Here is a 17,607-nt window from a genome sequence, read left to right as displayed (position 1 = left end):
AGGACCTGACATGTATGTATGTATATATAATGAAAATTTAATATATAGGCATGTATTATATACACATACATACACACACACACACACACACACATCACTAGGTGTGTAGTTCAGGAGTAGAATGTCCCTGGGTTCTAAGGCTCAGAGAAGTCAAGTCACGGCTATTACAAATAAATCTCTATGAGCTGGGAGTGGTGGCATAAGCTTGTAATCCCAGTACTTGGGAGGCTGAGGCAGGAGGAGTGCAGGTTGGAGGACAGCTTCAGCTACTTAGTGAGGCCCTCTGCAATTTAGTGAGACTTTGTTTCAAAATAAAGAATTAAAAAGTAGGGCTGGGGGTGTAGCTAAGAGGTAGAATGTTCCTGGATTCAATTTCTAGTAAAACACACATACACACACACACACACACACACACACACACACACACACACATAAAAAAAGAAGGAAAGAAAGAAAAGAAATTTCCATGGTGTCATAAGAAAAGATACACATTTGAAAGTCTCTCAACAAAGCAAGTTTACTTTTTGCAAAATGACATCCTGCCGCCAGTAAAGTTGGGTAAGCAAGAACAACATGGTGACTGCTGGGTATTTTACTTTCAGCGGGGGTGGGGCTCCTGTGCTGTGTTCCTATTGGTGGTACTGTAGCCACACAGCCTCTACGCCATTGGCTGAAGGGGTGCCAGGGAGGGGCTGGCATTTGCAATTCTCAGGAGATGGAAAGAAAAGAATCTGAACACACAAGAGGTCACAAAGTGGTGGTTTTACAACAGGGAGCGTAAGTCAAGCTCTTCCTTTGATAGGAAAGGTCTAATGAAGCCGGGCGTGGTAGCAGTGCTTATAATCCCAGCACTTGGGAGGCTGAGACAGGAGGATCGCACAGGTTCCAAGCCAGTCTCAGCTACTTAGTGAGGCTCTCAGCAACTTAGTGAGACCCTGTTTCCAAATAAATTATAAAATAGGGCTGGGAGTATAGCCTGGAGGTAGAAAGCCCCTGGGTTCCATCCCCAGCACTGCAAAAAAAAATCTAATAATGTTCTCACACAGCGACCGGACTGGAGGTCCCTCCAGCTCCTCTCTGAGGCTGGGCCTCGCCACTCTTCCAACCTACCTTGGCCACCTAAAAATAACAGATGGCCTGAGTGGAGGCCCTCTGTTCCTACCACTGCCTGCTCAGGGGCAACCAGGCCCAGCCAAGGGCCCTGGGGTCAGGGGCCACCCTCAAGCCTGGCTGGGCTCTTTGACTCTCCCTGGAGCCCAGCCGACAGGCCTTGCCCATGGCTGGCCCGCCTCTGCCAAGAGTGGACTTGGCACTGTCTTCTAAGAAAGTTGCAGGCCAGGTATGTGAGCATCTCACAGAGCAGGGCCTGGTCTCCACACTGGGGGTCTTGCCACCCTTCTAGCTGCACCAGAGCGATTCCCTCCTGCTCCCCCGACCCACAGCCAGATGTTCCAGTGTTGGCCCAAGCTCATGTTCCAAGTCCTTCCATTTTTGCAAGGTTATAAGAATTATAATGACTAACACTCATCGGATAGTTATACCATGCCAAGACTTGGATTTTGCACTTTATATTGTAAATAATTTTCTCAACCATCTGTGAGGGAGATGTTATGTCCTTTCTAGACATAGAAAAGCCTTAGAAATATTAGTAATTTGCTCAAGGTTAGCAAGCTGTAGAGTCAATTGGTTGCAGGGGAAGTGTGTCACTCACAGTTGATTTTGGTTCCATTAGCTATTGACTGCCCATCATTCTGTGTGCCCTGCACTCATCTTTCATGAGTACGTGGCCTTCTCTCCTTCATCCACTCTACACTGAGCGTGGGCACTGCCCTAGAAGTGGATTACACAAAAAAGTAAGGCACAGTTCCTACAGCCTGAGAGCCAACAACCAGGAGAGAGACGAGAAGGAAACCACCGGGCATCATAGCCCTGCTGTGGAGGAAGCTTGGCTAGATGGAAACACGGGGCCCCTGGGAATGCAGACTAAGGGCTGGGAGGGACACCTGCTCATCTTCTCCCCCTTCAGCGGCCTCTCTGCCAGGATCTCAGGGGAGGCACCTCTCCCCTTGCATGGCTCCGCCCTTGACATGGAGGCCCTGCTGCAGATGGGAAAGGAAATTGCTCATCTTTTGAGTCTGGATCTTAAATTGCCCGCTGGTTAACGGCTATCCCCATCCTATTGTCTCTGGAGGGCAGCGCTACTGTCAAGTCCAGAAATGTGCCTGATTCCTCCCGAACAGCCAGATGTGTCCTCTTGTTCCCGGCAGAGAGGTGACAGAGTGAGCAGCGTCAGCACTGATGGCCCCGGCGGGAAGAAGGTTGCGCAGCCTGAGCGTCCCAGCCGCAGCCACCTGGCCTATGGCGTCTTGGACACCCCTCCCTGGTATCTCTGCATCTTCTTGGGGATCCAGGTAATGCCATCAACGACTTCAGATGCTGTCAGATCTTCTATGTCGCGGGCCTTGAGGGGAGCCCAGGATCCTTCGTGTGCTCTCTCTAGGCATTTTGGGATGGAATGGATTATTTTAAAAATTATTTTTAAAAAAGATGCTTCCTCATGCTGAGCCGACTGGCCACATCAAGGACAATGACTGGCCCATTGTTTTCTTAAATGGGGCACTGGCTTGGTTCAAGGTCTTTTTCATTTGAGGGAAGCCTTTGAGAGGTCAGAGAGGTTCTAGGCCAAACACCTGCCCTGGAGAAAGCCTGCCAGCTCCGGCTTCTCTGTCTAATTCAGCTTCCACCAAATGTCTTGTGTTCTCTGATATCGAGAGATTTATTTGAGGGCTTGGGGTATAGCTCAGTGGTAGATTGCTGGTGTAGCATGTATGAGACCCTGGGTTCAATCCACAGCATGATGGCGTGTGTGTGTGTGTGTGTGTGTGTGTGTGTGTGTGTATGTGTGTGTGTGTGTGTGTGTGTGTGAGAGAGAGAGAGAGAGAGAGAGAGAGAGAGAAGAAGAAGAAGAAGAAGAAGAAGAAGAAGAAGAAGAAGAAGAAGAAGTAGAAGAAGGAGGAGGAGGAGGAGGAGGAGGAGGAGGAGGAGGAGGGGATTGATTCATTTGATAACAAGTTAGCTCTAATCATTTGGTTAGCCAGTGTTGTTGTGTATGATTTGAAATAACAAAACACTGGTAGATTCTTGGCCTCGAGAATACTGAGAATACTGTGGCCTTTCTTAACCCAGTTGGTGGTAGCTCAAAGCTTTTTTTTTTTCTTAAGTACTAGGGATTAAACCCAGAGGCCTTCTATCTCTGAGAGACACTCCCAGCCCCACCCATTTTTTATTCCTCTTTCTTTCTTTCTTTCTTTCTTTCTTTCTTTCTTTCTTTCTTTCTTTCTTTCTTTCTTTCTTTCTTTCTTTCTTGTGTGTGTGGTACTGGGATTCCTGGAAGCCCTTCTACCTCCGGGCTACACTCCCAGACCTATTTTATTTTTTTATTTGGAAACAGGGTCTCTTAAGCCAGCGTGGCTGGCTTCGAACCTGCGCGATCCTCCTGTCTCCACCTCTCAAGCGGGGGGATTACAAGCGTGCACCAACATGCCTGGCTATTCTTTATCTTGAAACAGGTTCTCTCACTAAGTTGCGAAGGGCCTCACAAATTGCCGAGGCTGGCTGCAAACCTGCAATCCTCCTGTTTCAGACTCCCGAGTACTGGTATTACAAGTGTGAGTCACCACACCTGGCTCATGGAAATTGATTTCTAACCCCTGTGACTTGACTTCTCTGAACCCTGGAGCCCAGGGGCATTCTACCTCTGAGCTATCCCCCAGCTCTGTTTTAGTTTTATTCTGAAACAGTGTCTCCCTAGGTTGATAAGACTCTCACTACTTGCCAAGGCTGTCCTTGAACTTCAGATCCTCCTGTCTCAGCCTCCCAAGTACTTGGATTACAAATATGAGCCACCATACCCAGCTCAAAGAAGCATTTTTAAGAGGCTACAAAGGGCCGGGCGTGGTGGCGCACACTTGTAATCCCTGTGCTTGAGAGGCAGAGACAGGAGGATCCTGCAGGTTCAAAGACAGCCTCTCTGGCTTAAGAGAGCCTGTTTCCAAATTTAAAAAAAAAAAAAAATATATATATATATATATATATATATATATATATATATATATATATATATTAATTATAGGTCTGGGAGTGTATTCTGGAGGTAGAAGGGTTTCCAGGAACCCCAGTACCACACACACACACACACACACACACACACAAAAAAAAAAAAAAAAAAAAAAAAGGCTACAAAGGACCAGACTTCTCATGCCACCGATCCCAGGGGACACAGGAATAATAAATAGCAAAGATGGTCAAAATTTGCCTACATACATACGCATAGCAATTCTTTTCTGGAAACCCTCCCGTATCTTCTTCCTTAGGGATCCCTCCTTGACTATAATCTGTCAAAGCTGCCCCGTTAACCAAAGAAAGAACAGAGAGGGGGCAACTTTGACTTTTAGTGGGAGGCCTACATCTTCTCTGCCTCCAACACACGCCCCATTCTTCTAACTCTTCTGCCAAAGAGCAGCACTGGCCATGTTAATTGGATTATTCCAGAACATTCGCAGAAGGGATTAGCCTCAGTGGATAATCCGCTGGTTGATGGGTCCCTTTGAGACGCTGCTTGAGTGGTAACAGGAGCTGGCTCTGCCTTTTGAAGGAACCTGGCGTCTCTTCAGGTCCACCTCCCTTCTCCACCGTACAGCTGGGGAGATGGTCCTCTCCCGGGTGCGCTGCACACTTCCCTCCTATCATGGGCTGTGGACAAGGCACCCTCTTGCTTGTCTCTGGCGTGGGGGGAGATGACAGCCCTCTATCCCGGGTCCTAGTTCTCTGTTTTGTTTCTTTGTACTAGAGATTGAACCCAAAGGCATTCTGTCCCCAAGCTACACCCCCCAGCTCTATTTTATTCTTTATTTTGAAACAGGGTCCCAATAAGTTGTGGAGAGCCTCACTAAGTAGCTGAGGCTGGCCGAGAATCCTCAATCCTCCTGTCTCAGCCTCCCAAGTACTGGGAGTTACAAGCATGCACCACCACGCCCAGCTTATTTTATTTTTATTTGGAAACAGAGTCTTGATAAGTTTTTGAGGCTGGCTTCAAACATGTGATTCTCCTGTTTCAGCCTCCCAAGTAGTGGGATTACAGGTATTCGCCACCATGCCTGGCTAGGAAGTGTCCATTCTGAGACTCAGTTTTGCCTGGGGTAGATGGGGTGTTGAAAAGCTGACCTATGTAGTAATAGATAGATTTTAGCTTCATTTTCTTAAGAAACATCAACTTTTCCTGTGGCCTAACTTAGCTCACATTGAGATTTGGGACCGAAGCCCCAACAAAATAAGAACATAATAATTTGCCTTACTGTGTGTCTTTGAGTGTAGGTCTGGCTCAGCGTTGTGGGGAGAAGGAGTGGTCGGGACGAGGCAGGAACAGGCGTGCTATGTCTGTGGCCCTTTCCACCAAGACAGCGTCTCAATGGTAGCTCTTCAAGGCACTACCCCTCACAGTCAATTCCTCCCTCCCTCCTTCCTTCCCTTCCTTCCTTTCATTCGTTACTTTTTTTTTTTTTTCTTCAGTGCTGGGGATGGAACCCAGGGGCATTCTACCTCCAAGCTACATCCCAGCCCTATTTTTTATTCTTTATTTTCAAACTTTGAAACAGGGCCTCACTGAGTTGCAAAGAGCCTCACTAAGTAGCTGAGGCTGTCCACAAACTGTGATCCTCCTGTCTCAGCCTCCCAAATGCTGGGATTACATGCATGCACCACCGCGCACTGCTTTTTTCTTTCTTTCTTTTTTTTTCTTTTTTACTGTCTGATTATTCCACAAGGCAAACCTAAGCCTCCTACCCTGGCTTGATTTATGCCACTTTCTCATAGGATGATGTAGAGAACCTACACCCTTGGGTGAACCCGTGGTACACTTGCTGCTCCCAATGACAGTAGCACTGGGTGCTCAAATCAGCACCAGGAACACGAGGCCCTGTGCAAGCGCGGCAGAACCACGACTTAAGTTATTAGAGAACAGGCTGGATCAGAGCGGAAGAGAGAAGCAGGTGGCTTCATGTGTCTATGTTCTCAGAATGTTTGGCTCAGTAGCCAGGTGTGTGTGTGTGTGTGTGTGTGTGTGTGTGTGTGTGTGTGTGTGTGTTATGTCTGGGGATTGAACCATTGAACCCAAGGGCACTGTACCACTGAGAAATATCCTCATCTCTTTAAAAATTTTTGGTTTTCATTTTGAGACAGTGTCTTGCTAAGTTTCCTTAGCTAAGTCTCCTGCCTCAGCCTCATGAATAGCTGGGGTTATAGGCGTGTGCCATCACCCCCAGCTCAGTGGCCAGATTAGTGTGGGCACTGGAGCCATATACCAGGGATATGGTGTGGCTCAAAACAGAATGGTCACAGACCCAAATATTCCATAGTACCTGAGCAACCTTTCTTCTCTGGGGCTAAGTGTATGAGATAGTGGCCATTTCTGTTCTATATTGGTCACTTGCCCTATCTATCTATCTATCTATCTATCTATCCATCATCCACCCACTAACCTACCATCTACCAATTTATCCATCCATCCATCATCCATCCATCCATCCATCCACCGATCCATCCACCCACCAATCCATCCATCCACAGATCCATCCATCCATCTACAGATCCATCCATCCACAGATCCATCCATCCATCCATCCATCTATCCATCCATCCATTCATCCATCCATCCATCCATACATCCATCAATCGATCCACCCATCCACCAATCCATCCATCCCCAGATCCATCCATCCATCCACAGATCCATCCATCCACCAATCCATCCATCCATCTATCCATCCATCCATCCCCAGATCCATCCATCCATCTACAGATCCATCCATCCACCAATCCATCCATCCATCCACCAATCCATCCACCAATCCATCCATCCATCCACAGATCCATCCATCCACAGATCCATCCATCCACCAATCCATCCATCCACCAATCCATCCATCTATCCATCCATCCATCCATCCATCCATCCATCCATCCATCCATCCATCCTTAACATCTCCTTTACATTTTACAGCCAAGTCTGCCTGCTATGAGTCCCACCTCACCCTGAGCTCTGTTCTATATTGATCACTTATTGGTGTAATTCTGGGTCCTTCCAGGAAGAACTCAGTCTTGGGCCAGTGGCTCCAAACTCACGCTCTTCCTTGTCAGTGCTCACTCTTCCCGCGTGCCTTGTTAATGGTGCACCTTTTGCTGTGTTCTGTTGGTAGGGACACACTGTGGTTCCTGTTACGCCCCCCTGGCTTGTGTCCCCACCTGGGTTTCTTCCCTAGGATATCAGTTCCTGTACTAGGGTACTGCTCTCGCAGTCCCGTCCCTCCAGCTGGGTCCCTGCCTCTTGCCACCAGGCTTTCCTAGTTCCCATGACTTGCTGGGACCTTTGCCTATCACTCTTGGCCAGGCCTCTCTGGGACCAGCCCCAGGGCGCTTGCCTCTGGCCCTCTGAGGGCGCCCTCTTGCGCTGGGGGATGTGGGTACTTCAGGGGGCCACAGCATCCCCGCGCCTCTTCCCGCTCTCTGCCCACAGCACTTCCTCACGGCCCTGGGGGGCATCGTGGCTGTGCCGCTCATCCTGGCCAAGGACCTGTGCCTGCAGCATGACCCCCTGACCCAGAGCTTCCTCATCAGCACCATGTTCTTCGTCTCTGGCATCTGCACTCTCTTGCAAGTGCTTTTTGGAGTCAGGCAAGTAAAACTGGTCCCTGTGGATTCTGAGTTTTACTAGAGAGGATACCAGGGCAGTCAGCTTAGCCTAGAGCTGGGGAGACGGCTAGGAAGCCGGTGGGGTGTAATACAGGGCTGCAGGGTGAGGGGCCAGAGCCAGGCTCGAGTTCCAGCCTCAGTACTCGCCAAGATGCTAAGGGAAAGTAATGTGGACCTAGATCAGCTTAGGGGAAGGTGTGTTCTTTATTCACTTATAAGACCAAACCAAGAGAAAGGCAGAAGCCAGGCATGACGGCACGCTTGTAATCCCAGGACTTGGGAGGCTGAGACAGGAGGATCGCAGGTTCTTGGCCAGTCTCAGTGACTTAGTGAGGCCCTCTGCAACGTAGCAAGACCCTGTTTCAAAATAAAGAATAGCCGGGCGTGGTGGCGCACGCTTGTAATCCCCGCGCTTGGGAGGCAAAGACAGGAGGATCGCGCAGGTTCGAAGCCAGCCGCGCACGCTGGCTTAGGAGACCCTGTTTCCAAATATAAAATGTAAAAAGAGGTCTGGGAGTGTAGCCCGGAGGTAGAAGGGCTTCCAGGAACCCCAGGACCACAAATAAATAAATAAATAAATAAATAAATAAATAAATAAATAAATAATAAGAGAACGCCAGGCGTGGTGGCGCATGCTTGTAATCCTCGCGCTTGGGAGGCAGAGACAGGAGGATCGCACAGGTTCCATGCCAGCCGCGCTGGCGTAAGAGACCCTGTTTCAAAAATATAAAATAGGTCTGGGAGTGTAGCCCGGAGGTAGAAGGGCTTCCAGGAACCCCAGTACCACTAAGAAAGAAAGAAAGAAGGAAAGAAAGAAAGGAAGAGAGAAAGAAAGAGAGAGAGAGAGAGAGAGAGAGAGAGAGAGAGAGAGAGAGAAAGAAAGAGAAAGAAAGAAAGAGAGATAGGGATAGCAATGTAGCTCAGAATGCCCTGGAGTTCAATCCCCAGTACTGCAAAAAATAAAAATAAATACATAGAAAGGCAGGGTACATCCATGCCTCAAAAACATGAAGAATCAGGACTCAAGTGCCACTAGTCTGTCTGTCTGTCTGTCTGTCTGTCTGTCTGTCTGTCTGTCTGTCTCTCTCCCTCTCTCCCTCCCTGTCTCTGCTCAGGCTAAACCTTAATATTCGTGAAACCCTTGGCAAGAGACTCAATATAGAGACTGATACACTCCAATGCGCAAATATTAGAAAGTTATAACCCAAGCCGACGAGCTTTGAAATAAAACACGTCATCCCAGCTGGAAGGCCAGGTTGGATTTGGTTCCTTGCACTTCCGCCGTGGCGTCTGCAGCACAGGAGACTGGCCCGCGGCCAGCGCCTGCCCCTCCCTCCCCACTGCCAGCTTTGCTCCAAATCACACATGGTCTCCCAGGCGTGAATGTGGACGTCCCAACCTGCCATCCAGGTGCCCACTGTCCCGGATTCCCCACACAGCTGTCCTTGGCTATCCTTCAGGCCTGGGTGCACGGTACCTCGATGTCTGCCTTTGGCAGGACAGACCTCGGGACAGGCCCAGGCAGGTGCAGAAAGAGGCTCAGAACCATTTTGTAAAGAATTGGGAAGATGCGACAGGGAGGGGGCGTGTCCCCTTGGCCCTCCGCCTGAGGAGTCAGAGTGGACCTTCCAAAGCCGAGGCTAAGCACAGGCTGCTTTCTTCCCCTCTGTGCCTGAGCTTCATTCTCCCAGACAGTCCTCCTGCACATGTGTATTAAGGCCAGTAGGATGTGTAGAGCCATATATAAGATGAGACTTTTCATGGAAATCGGCTCACCCAATTATGGAGGCCAAGAGTCCCACGATCTGCCATATGCATGTTGGAGAACCAGTAATGATGGTGGTGTGGTTCGGGCCGAGTTCAAAGCCTGGGTATGGGGTGGGGAGTGGAGATGAGAGACCAATGGAAGTCCCACTCTGAGTTGGAAATCTGGAGAACCAGGAGCAGCAAGGCACGAGGGCAAGAGAAGACGGGTGGCCCAGCTCAAGGAGAGAGAGAGCTTTGCCTTTCCTTTGCCTTTTGGTCTCTCTGGATCCTTGATGCCTGCCCACACTGGTGAGGAGGATATTTACTCAGTCTATGGATTCAAATGCCAGTCTCTTCTGGAAACATTCACACACACACACGCGCACACACACACACACACACACACACACACACACAGAATGAATAATGGCTTACCACCTATCTGGGCATTCCTTAACTCAGTCAAGTTGACACCTGAAGTCAACAGTCCTGTCTACAACAGGGTTGCTAGACATGTAAAAACTTCATACCAAGAGTAAATGAGTACTACTCTGGCTGGTCTCCTATTTTAAAATTCCAGAGAAACCCACTGTAGTGGCAGAAGCCTGTAACCTCAGTACTGGGGAGGCGGAGGCTGGAGGATTGCAGGTTTGAGGATAGACTCAGCAACATAGTGCCACAGAGTGAGATCCTGTTTAAAACAAAAAGGGCCGGGGCTGTAGTTTGGAGGTAGAATGCCCCTGGGTTCAATCCCCAATACCACACAAAAATGTTAATTAATTAATTAATTAATTAATTCCAGGGAAGAGTTCTGATTGGCCTAGCTTAGCTCAAATGCCCGGCACTGGACCTGCCAGGGCAACACATATCACAGCTGGTGTTCAGGAAGGGCTCCTAGGGATGTGGAGAAGTGGAATTGTGCTCTGAGTACACAAGACAATGGACATTCACTGAACCAGAGACTTGGCTTGGGACCTGTGAGATCCATGAGTGGATGTACCCGGCGGCCTTAGACAGCTTTGGGTGGTCAATTGTTAGCATCAGTAGAATCAGCCTTTTTATTTATTTATATTTTTAAGCCAGTAAGTGTTCTTGTGTGTGCCTATGTGCATATAGGCTGCTACAATCAGCCTGGGTAAAATGAAGTCCTTAGACTGTGGAGGTAGCCTGGGCAGAGCGGAGCCGCCGGGAGCCCCTCCCTCCTCCATTCCCACCTCCCTCTTCTCTGTTCAGATCCCCTCCCTTCCTGCCCTCCTGATCCTCTAGAGCCTTACACAAAAGCCTTTTTGGGTCACTGCCTTCTCAGGAAATTCCTCTCTGTGGTCTTCCCGTATTCACCTGCCTCCGGCCAAACCTGCTTGTCCAGGCCAAACCTGCTTGTCCAGTGTCCCCTGCCTTCACTACTAATTAGCACCTACAGCCCGTGGCTTAGACAGTTTTTGGTGTCTCCTTTAAGAAAAAGAACAGAAAATTATAAATACAGAAGAGAATATTTGTTTAGAAAGAAAAACTCAATCCAAGAATTACAAATTTTAAAAAGCAGATAAGGACCAAAAGTTCCAAAAATTAGTATGACTGTGTGTGTGTGTGTGTGTGTGTGTGTGTGTGTGTGTGTGTGTGAGGGAGAGAGAGAGAGAGAGAGAGAGAGAGAGAGAGAGAGAGAGAGAGAGAGATTGGTTGTATGGTTGTATCTGGGGGGGTCTACCTGTGAGCTACGCCCCCAGCTTTATTTTATTTTTATTTTTAAATTTGAAACAAGGTTTCTCCGAGTTGCTGAGGGTCTTACTAAATTCCCGAGGCTGACTTTAAAACTGTGATCCTACCATCTCAGCCTCCCAAGTCCTGGGATTACAGGCGTATGCCATTGTACCTAGGTTAGCATCATTTTTAAAAATTACCTTTCTCTCTGACAGCCACCATAATGCTCTTTCACCCCCTGCATCTTATGGTTTCATATTCTGTAATCACCTCTTTGTTTTGTAGAGAGAAGGAAAGATAATTCAGCCATCCCTCTAGGGTGGGTTAAGTCCACATTTATTTGTTATTACTGTGAGTTGGGATGCGACGTGACTTGGGATGCGGCGGTACTGCTGTAGACCTCTACCCTACAAACATGGGAGCGTTGACAAATTCTACTGTACATGATTCCTATCAGCAACTCTATTTTTATACTTGTATTGATACATAGGGTCACATCCTAAGGCGGTTCATAGTGTCGGTGACACCCATGCCCTCAGCACTTGGGCTTTCCCTGGTGCCCCCCCTCCCCCCTTCCCATACGGGATATTGAGATTGACAGTGGTATTCACACACTACCCATAATATCCATGGAAGTGACTCCTTCGTTAATTCTCCCTCTTCCCTGTACCCCACCCTTCCCTAGACCACCTCCCTCGATCCACTGGGGTTTCTCCTCCATTACCCGAAGTCCTTCTGGCATCCCAGTTATTTCTTAGCTTCTGCATATTGAGAGAAAACATATGACCCTTCACTTTCTGTGACAGGCAAATCTCACTAAACATAATGTTCTCCAGGTCCATCCATTTTCCACATAATTTTGTTCTTTTTTATTGTTGAATAGAATTCCATTGAGTGTATATCCCATAATTTTGTAATCCATTCATCTGTTTCAACAACTTTATTAATTAATGTTGACACCAGAGGTTAAATCCAGGGCATTCTACCTCTAAGTTACACTCCCGGCTCTTTTTTCTTTTCTTTTCTTTTTTTTTTTTTTTTTTTTTTTTTTGCAATACTGGGGATGGAACCCAGGGGCATTCTACCTTTGAGCCACACCCCCAGCCCTATTTTTTATTCTTTATTTTGAAACAGGGTTTCACTGAGTCGCAAAGGGCCTAAGTAGCTGAGGCTGGCCGCAAACCACAATCCTCCTGTCTCAGCCTCCCTCCCAAATGCTAGGATTACATGTGTGCACCACCACACCTGGCTCCAGCCCTTTTAATTTTGAAGCAGAGTCTTGCTAAGTTTCTGAGGGTCTTTCTAAAGTGCTGAGCCTGGCTATAGGCCTTCAATCCTCCTACCTCAGCCCCCCAAGTATGGGGATTATAGGCATGCTCCTGTCAAAAACATTAAAATTGCATCTGACCTCTCTGATGATTACAGATTCTCTACAAGTAACTTCTGGCTCCACACATTTATCTTGTTTCTTAACTGTGCTACCCACACATGCCAAGTGCCAGATGCTAGGGGTCACGTTGACATCACAGTGCCACCTCTGGTCTTGCACCTCTATGTCATGACATTGGGTGAGTGGGCACAGTACTGGTAGAACTATTTATCAAAACCATGATTACAAGAAAATGGCTAGCAATAAATTAACTCTATGTGGGCATTTTAGTGGCTTCAAACCACATAATTATATTCCAGTACACACTAATGAAATTTACCCTCACTCACCTTCTCTTTAGCCAAGTTTTGAAAGTGTTCATGGCTTTCTTTCAAATGCCATCTGATGCAAAGTTTGGAGGTAGAGAAGGGGCAGTGGAAAATAGCCAATGGTGGCTGGAACCTTCTGCTTTTACAATTGTGCAGAGGCCCCGCTCTAGTGAGCACATCGCCAGGGCTCTCCTCTGCTCTGTAGAAGGCGCTGTGCCAGTGAGGAGCTGGGTGATGTGAATCCGCCTTTGACCTAATCTCTGCAAAGCCTATGCTCAGCCCTGGAGCTGCAAAATAAGAAAGAAAGAAAGAAAAAGAAGAAAGAAAGAAAGAAAGAAAGAAAGAAAGAAAGAAAGAAAGAAAGAAAGAAGGAAGGAAGGAAGGAAGGAAGGAAGGAAGGAAAACACTCCCTACCACGTGCTTCTGTCTGCGCTGTCTTAAGAGAAACTGACTTGGTAGGAGAAATTCACATCCAATTCATGTTACTTATCAGAAACAAAGCCCGCAGGTGTGGACGGGTGGGGCTGGCTGGCCGGGATTTCCAGGGTGGATGGGAATGGGAGGCAGGCAGCCTCCAGGGTCTTCCATGCTTTGGGATCAAAAGTGCTTCCCAAAGTTCTCCCTTTGCAAGTCATTGCCAGGAGACGGCTCCATCCTCAATTCTTCCCGCTCTCTGGAAGGCCTGCATCTCCGGTGGGTTCTCTTCTCCCTCTTTCTTCTTTTGTCACTGTCTCTGTGAGCCAAGATCGCTTCCAACCCCCACAGTCTCCCACCAAAGACTTAAAGGAGTACAAAGTTCACTCTGTATGCCTCTCAGGCCCCTAAAATCAAGACTCCCCCCCACCAGGATTGGCCCTGGAATCAAGACACTGAGGCTGCCTTCAGGGCCTGTCTGGATGCCAGCCCTGCTCTGCCCCAGCCCCAGCCCCATGGGGAGTTACAAACACGAAGCTCTGTGGAGGGGAAGCCCACTCCCCAAAGCTGAGATGGTATTAATTCTGATTATGGAAGTGCTTGGCGCTTGGAGACCCACATTCTGGCCCTGGAGGCCCTAGAAATTAGAGGCTCAAGTTCCAGCCCTGGGTCTGTGCTATGGGAACAGGTCACTTAGCTTCTCTTAGGCTCAGTCTTCCCATCTGTGAAATGAAGGAGTCGAACTAGACACGCTAGAAAGTTCCTTCTATTTCTGGTATTGTGACCACTTAGGATGTTCATAAAGAAAACGAGAAGTGTCATAATTCAGCTACATACTGGGAGTGAGAGAGCCTGTGAGCCTAGACTTCTGGTAAGTTCTTTGAGAAGCAGAAACTCATCAGGAGTTAGGGTGCAAGGAACTTATATACTACTTAAACATACTAAGAAAGAGGGAAATCAACTTAGGTAAAAAAAATTAAATTAATGTTATTAGGTTAAGATGGGGATAATAGAGTTTGGTTCCATTAATGAAGTGGGCTTCCTTATCAGATCCTAATCCTGTCTAGAACATTGTAGAATCTATCTTATGAGTCAAAGGTCACATAGATTTGCTTATCTGCTAACTGGTATTTAATAATGCGCTTTCCTAGATGAGAAATAAAAACGATAATATTGCAATAAGACCTCAGAAGACCAGTTAAAATCATGTTAAGTAATCACAAGGAAATGACAAAAGGCAGTAGCTTGCTTTTGATGTAAGAGTGACCGGGGCTTGCCCAGGCAGGCCAGCGGCTTCTGTTGCTGGTAGCATGGACAGCGCTTCCTGCTATGATGTTAGGCACCTTGGGGTATCCCCTAAAAGCCTTCCTCACTTGAAGCCATGCTTCAAAATAAGACATTAAGTTTAAAAGGTAATCGCTAGCTAGGTGTGGTGGCGCATGCCTGTCATTCCAGTACTTGAGCGCTGAGATCGGAAGATTGAAGATTTGAGGCTAGCCTCAGAAAGTAGCGAGGCTCTCAGCAGCTTAGAGAGACCCTGCTTCAAAATTAAAAAAAATAAAATAGGGCCAAGGGTGTGGCTTCGAGGGAGAGCATCTGTTGTTTTAATCCTTAGATAAACATACACACATACAAAAAAAAAAAAAGCGCTAATCAGTAGAGGAAATAAAATACTGACTGCATGTAATCCCAAATTTTCATTCTATCTCTCTCTCTCTGGAATTACTTGTCATGTTTGCCTGGTTACGTTTTATTCTGGAGTGGTTGCAGGCAACACTTCTCCCTGTCTCTTGTCCTTGAATCATCAAAAATGTGGAGCAAATGCCCCTGGGGCAGTGACTCCTACATCTCATGATTCTTTACGCTGATTGGCCTGAGTGGGCTTCGGTCTTCTCCTGTTGCTCTTCCGTTCCCCGGTTTCGCCTCAGCTCGCTGCACCTGTGGCTCTGCAGAAAGTCCATGCCTGCTGCCAGGACTCTGCGGCCACGTGGCCCTCGCCGGGTTAGAGCAGAGGCAGTGGCGACTGTCAGGGGTGGGAGAGGGATTGGTGATGGGTCTTGTCAGAGGAGCCAGAGGTGACTGGTACTTCCCAAAGACAGAGGCTAGGTTTAAGCCGGATCATTATTTGCAGGGAGATGAGAGGTGGGCTTTTCCACAATTTAGAGGTCTTCACCACAAGGCTTGGGGTCCTTGGGGCACGCAGGATTCCTCACAACAGGGGACCCTTACAGATTCAAGAAGAAATGGTCAACCTCATCCTGTATTCCTGAGGCGCTGCTCCCCTCCTGACTTCCTTAAACATCCCTATGACGCCATCTTCTGTCACTGGATTGGCTCTGAGGAAGGGGGCATCAGGGTGACAAGAGATGGGTTGGAATGCTAGTGACTCAAGCTCCAGACGCCTCTGTCCCCAGCAGGTGACATCCTCCCATTTACCCACCATTAACTCATTTCCCATAGCTCCTCACATCTCCAGACCCCACGAGGGGCCTGTCCTTTCTAGGTACTTACAAGGCACGGCTCCTACTCTGTGCGGTCTTAGGTTCTTTTTCTTCCAGACCCTAGTGACATTTTCATTTATTTTTCTCTTAGAGGCTTTTTATTTCATGGGGAGGAGCTCCAAGCCTTGAGAATTAGATTAGATAATATTTATAAAACACGTATCTCTGTGCTTGGTACAGATAATTTATATTTCACACCAAAATACAAACATATATATGCTTTTGTGTCCTCCCCCCTTTTAAGTAATATTTGAAACTATAGTTCTGGTACACAAAAATGCCCCCCTTGACATATAGAATGCATCATAAATATCTTTCCATTTCAACAAATGCATCCATACAAGAGCACTCTGGAAAGTCTGGTCACTTGGCATTCCATAGAATAAAAAAATTCTCATTCATGCTGGGCGTGGTGGCGCACGCTTGTAATCCCCGCGCTTGGGAGGCGGAGACAGGAGGATTGCTCAGGTTCGAAGCCAGCCGCGTTGGCTTGGGAGACCCTGTTTCCAAATTTAAAAATATATAAAAAAATAGGTCTGGGAGTGTAACCCGGAGGTAGAAGAGCTTCCAGGGACCCCAGTACCACCAATAAATAAATAAATAAATAAATAAATAAATAAATAAATAAATAAATATTCTCATTCATTCATCTAGTTCTTATGAAAGGACTTTGAAGCTTGGCACTATTATTACAGTGACTAGTGTAATTCATGAATATGAATGATGTAAACATTATCTATTTAGAGGCTGAGATGGGAGGATCACATGCACACAGAAAGAAAGAAAGAAAGAAAGAAAGAAAGAAAGAAAGAAAGAGAAGAAAGAAGGAAGGAAGGAAGGAAGGAAGGAAGGAAGGAAGGAAGGAAGGAAGGAAGGAAGGACCAGAAGAAATGTAGAAGTTCTTTTCTGGGTGCTGTACAAGATACATGAATAGACTATCTTATCTAGTTATAGTTTAGTTACAGATGAAAAGATGAGGACAGAAAGTTAGTGGTTGTTTCTGAGTTGTAGAATTACGATGATTTAGGTTTACTCTTGCCAGGTGTAGTAGCACACACTTGTAATCTCAGTACTTAGGAAGCTGAAACAGGAGGATCGGAGATTTGAGGACAGCCTCAGCAACCTAGTGAGAACTTATTTCAAAATAGAAGGGGCTGGAGGTATAGTTCGGAGATAGAATGCCCCTGAGTTCAATCTATGGTACCACAAAAAATAAAAAACAAATATTTACTCTTACTATTTTTATTTATTGTTTACTTTTTTTTTAAGCAGGATTGAACCCAAGGGCATTCTACCTCTGAGCTATAGCCAAAGCTCTGTTTTTTGTTTTGTTTTGTTTTGTTTGCAGGCCTGGGGATGGAACCCAGGGTCATTCGACCTCTGAGCTACACCTCCTGCTCTATTTTTCGTTCTTTATTTTGAAACCGGGTCTCACTAAGTCGCAGAGGGCCTCACTGAGTAGCTGAAGCTGTCCGCGAACCGCGATCCTCCGGTCTCAGCCTCCCTAATGCTGGGATTACAAGCAGGAGCCACCAAACCGGGCTAAAGCTCTATTTTTTAATTTTTATTTTGAAGCATGATTTTACTAAGTTGCAGAGGGCCTCACTAAGCTGAGGCTGGCTGCTAACCTGTTTTCTTCTTTTCTCAGGCTCCCAAGTACTGAGATTACAAGTGTGCGTCATCATGCCCAGCATTGTCGTTTACTTTTCAAGTTCATGTTTATTGTTGTTGTTGTTGTTGTTGTTGTTATTGTTGTTGTTGTTATTATTATTATCATTAGTAGTATTAATGAGGATTGACCCTA

The 17,607-nt window shown here is 47.0% G+C and overlaps 1 protein-coding gene across 1 annotated transcript in view; it reads left to right on the top strand.

Annotated features, from left to right (window-relative positions):
- Positions 1 to 2,342: 2,342 nt before the first annotated feature.
- The window catches only part of LOC308266849 (solute carrier family 23 member 1-like), a gene marked incomplete at its 3' end in the record, with an annotated part of 52,134 nt that continues 36,869 nt past the window's right edge, over positions 2,343 to 17,607 (top strand). Inside the window, exons 1-2 of the mRNA XM_080701238.1 lie at positions 2,343 to 2,411; positions 7,571 to 7,728. Coding sequence (XP_080557364.1) covers positions 7,676 to 7,728 — 53 coding nt within the window. The 5' untranslated portion in view covers positions 2,343 to 2,411; positions 7,571 to 7,675. The remainder of the gene's footprint in view (positions 2,412 to 7,570; positions 7,729 to 17,607) is intronic.

Source organism: Muscardinus avellanarius, assembly GCF_963383645.1.
Source record: "Muscardinus avellanarius genome assembly, chromosome: 9".
Lineage (NCBI taxonomy): Eukaryota > Metazoa > Chordata > Mammalia > Rodentia > Gliridae > Muscardinus > Muscardinus avellanarius.
This window is presented reverse-complemented; position numbering and strand designations above follow the sequence as displayed.